At 31.3% G+C, this 2,500-nt stretch overlaps 1 protein-coding gene across 1 annotated transcript; it reads left to right on the plus strand.

The window, feature by feature from the left end:
* Window positions 1-2,197: 2,197 nt before the first annotated feature.
* On the plus strand, window positions 2,198-2,413 carry LOC118648340 (farnesol dehydrogenase-like; the record flags this gene model as incomplete). Its single annotated transcript, XM_036294673.1, is given in 1 exon segment — window positions 2,198-2,413. A coding segment is annotated over 1 exon segment (63 nt), but the record flags the coding sequence as incomplete, so codon positions are not given.
* Window positions 2,414-2,500: the final 87 nt, after the last annotated feature.

A 2,500-nucleotide genomic window follows, 5' to 3' on the forward strand; every position in this document is an offset into this window, starting at 1 on the left:
GATGAGTATAGTTCCGAAAAGGATAAACCTCTAATTGCGCTGAAATTTTAACCAAAGCTTGATTAGAGAAGAAAGTCCCTGAAAGGATTTTTAACGACAAAGCCTCATTTGTCCCCCAGCCCCCTTCAAAGTTTTTACAGTTCTTACTATAAATATCTCTGAAAATTCTGATTTTAAAGAAAAAAGTTTGAAACAAAAAATGAAGCTCATAAAAAGCTCTACAAAAAAGATTATATACATTTTTTACGTAAACCTAAGTTCTGACATAAACACAAGAATTTAAAAGTGGAGGCCGCTGGTACAATGCGCAGAGCGATACGAAAACGCGTCTTCAGTATGAGCACATCTTACTTCCTTCCACCATGCATGCTTGTACAGTACCACATAGGTTTGCGACTTTCCACGTTGTTCGTTTTTAATGTTTTCGCATTAACCAAATATCGACTTTAAAATGTGTGGGTTAGGTTAGGTTAGAAAAAATTACGGGGGGGGTGCAAGGGAAGGGGCTCCGCTCCTCCCCCGCCCACGCGTTCTCTGCACAACCCTTTGCAAATTTCCACGTAAAACGAGATATATTTCTCGCAAAACGAGATTATAGAAAAACTTTGTTTTATGTTAAACTGTAAAAAAATTACTTTTTTTTTCAAATTTGCAATTAAACTTTTCTTTACGTTAAATAAATATATATAACCTTTAAATAAAAAAATTTTCGCATATTTAAGGGGGCATAGCAGTTTGGCGCTACCAAAAAAAGGCATTCTTCATGAATTTTTTTCACAGCCAAGAGATTAATTATAAAAATGAAACTTTTTGCATAATAAAGTACACCTTTTGTAATTCTCGTACAAATTTTATTGTACTAGTTTAGTTAAAAAATCCCCCCTTTCACCGTCGTGTAATTACCCGTGCGCGCCACGCCTGATTCTGCGGTAACCATAATATCTCCTTGCCCGTTCATCCGAAACACAAAAACCAAACGGGATCTTAAAGAAGAGTAAATTCCCTTGTTCTTGTCGTATCCGATTTTTAAAATTCAAATTTTAAACAAAATGGCGGACCTTTAAAATTAGAATGCCGATTTTTGGCCAAAAATTTTATTTTTGTTTGTTAAAAAAAAATAGAAAAAATTTGAATTTTAAAAATCGGATACGACAAAGACAAGCGAATTTCATAAGCTTTTAGTTAAAAAAAAAAAAGGTAGATCGGTTGATCCGTTTTCAAGTTATCATGGTTATCGACTTTAAAAACATGGTTTTGAGAAAAATGCGTTTAAAATTTTCGAACGACGTTACTCTATTGTAAAACTGAATTCATTAAACTTCTTATCGTCAATTCCTGGGCCATACAGGGAAGCCTCCTGTTCAAGATCTGTCTCTATTTGTTCATTTTTAAAGAGACGGCGACTTATACGAGCCTTCCGTGTCGCGTGCTGTGCCCGGATGTCAAAAAAGACAAGCGCACGCCTGTGTACTGCCCGATAAAATGTATTGTGTAACTTTTTTACTTATTGGAATTTAAAAAAACAGTTTTAGGACAACATTCTTGAAGGTTTAAACTGTTGAAAAATGCAATAAAAAAAGTATCAATTTTTTGAACCCAATAAACTGCTATGCCCCCTTAATAAAACAGAAATTAAAGAAAATGTTTGACGGGATCAATTTGACCCCCGCCGAGTTATTTTGGGTCATAACAGCCAAAATAATAGATTTACGAAAAAAATGTATATAATCTTTTTTGTAAAGCTATTTATGAGCTTCGATCATTTTTTGTTTCAAACTTTTTTCTCTAAAATCAATATTTTCGGATATTTAGTAAGAACTGTAAAAACTTTGAAGGGGACGGGGGGGCAAACGAGGCTTTGTCGCCAAAAATCCTTTTAGAGACTTTCTTCTCTAATCAAGGGTGAACTTTGGTTAAAATTTCAGCTCAATCGGAGGTTTATCCTTTTCGGAACTTTATCCTATTAGATTTATAAATTTGACAACGTATTTTAAAATATATTTTTATTTATGTTTCTGTATGTTTTAATTTTATAACTTGTATTAAGTTTTAAACATACTAATAGAATATTTTTAGAAGTATTACTTCAAAACTAGAATTTGTGCAAGCCCTCTCTCGCGCAAATGTGTACATATATGTATGTATACATAACGCTATATTAAATACACAACCATAATTTATCATTTATTATTTATTTCAGATATCGGAAGTTATACTGACAGTACACAAAACTGGATTCACTTCGAAGAACATTAAATAGTTTACGACAAAGTAATGAACATGCGTTTAAAATAAAACTTTATTTTTATGAATCACGTTTTCTTATAAAATAAATTTAAAAATTCTCATTCTCTATCAAATTCTCGAAATAAATAAATAAATAATTAAATGGAAAAAATGGAAATTTTTATATTTATATAAATATAATCTTTTTTACATTTATGATAACATATTCTACTCATTATAAAAAATTTAAAAGAATACAAATTAGTATGTTTAT

Source organism: Monomorium pharaonis, unplaced genomic scaffold (assembly GCF_013373865.1).
Source record: "Monomorium pharaonis isolate MP-MQ-018 unplaced genomic scaffold, ASM1337386v2 scaffold_384, whole genome shotgun sequence".
Lineage (NCBI taxonomy): Eukaryota > Metazoa > Arthropoda > Insecta > Hymenoptera > Formicidae > Monomorium > Monomorium pharaonis.